The 856-nt window shown below is 58.9% G+C and overlaps 1 protein-coding gene across 2 annotated transcripts in view; it reads left to right on the top strand.

Moving 5' to 3' along the window:
- The first annotated feature begins 752 nt into the window (after positions 1-752).
- BCAT2 (branched chain amino acid transaminase 2) overlaps positions 753-856 on the top strand; it is a 12705-nt gene continuing 12601 nt past the window's right edge. The window contains exon 1 of one of the 2 annotated variants that reach the window (XM_039868542.1): positions 753-842. In XM_039868542.1, coding sequence (XP_039724476.1) covers positions 819-842 — 24 coding nt within the window. In that variant the 5' untranslated portion in view covers positions 753-818. The remainder of the gene's footprint in view (positions 843-856) is intronic. The other variant, XM_039868539.1, reaches the window with a different exon arrangement.

Here is an 856-nt window from a genome sequence, read left to right on the forward strand (position 1 = left end):
GAAGGGACATAACCCAGAAATCCTGTTCTAGGGGCTCGCGGATGAATTGGAGTGCTGACAAATTTTCGGGCCCCAGTGATGAAAGGGACTGGAACGGGCCATAGCGAACCGTTATGTGTTTTTCTCTCCCGAACCTTTACGAAGACACATAGGTTCTCGTGGGAAAGGAAACCTCTATTCACACAGGGGTTGGCTGCAACCCCCTCATCCCTGCCTGCCGCCCTCCTCGGAGGCCTTTTCCCAGAGGCATTTCCCTTGTCCTGTCCGTGACGTGCACCCACAGGCCTGTATAATGTGCTTCTCCTTTTCACCAAGGAATCGAGATCTGCGGAGGTTTCGTGGCTGCTCCTGATCCCGCTCTCCGTACCTTTCCCCGATTGCTCCAGGCTTCACGTTCCCCGAGTCTCTCCCTCTGTTATCTCTTGCCTCACAGTCTCCATGCTTACGATCATCTCTATTGTGACATCTCTTAGTCTTGTTTTCTGTTCTTTAAAGTTTCTGTTTGCTTTTGCTCCCTTTTTTTTTTCCCTCCCCCCTTGGGCTGCTTTTGCTCACTAGAGCTCCGTGGCGGGACCTAGCAACATGCATTTTTGAAAACTGCTGCGTGCACGCTCCTGAGCCGCGTGCGGGAGCGCGGCTGAGAGGAGGGCGTTATTTCGAGGCGCCCCGCCGCGGGGCCCACCTCCCCGCAGGCTGCGCGGGAATTCGGGAGGTCGGGGGAGCCGCCGGGGGAGGGGAGGGGGCGTGCACGGGGCGGGGCCGAACGTCTTTCTCCGCGGCCGCGGCGGAGGAGGGAGCAGTTAACTGCCGCACGGGCCATGGCCGCAGCTGCTTGCGTCCAGGTGGGTCCGCGCCC

Source organism: Pteropus medius, unplaced genomic scaffold (assembly GCF_902729225.1).
Source record: "Pteropus medius unplaced genomic scaffold, Ma_sr-lr_union100, whole genome shotgun sequence".
NCBI classification, from domain to species: domain Eukaryota; kingdom Metazoa; phylum Chordata; class Mammalia; order Chiroptera; family Pteropodidae; genus Pteropus; species Pteropus medius.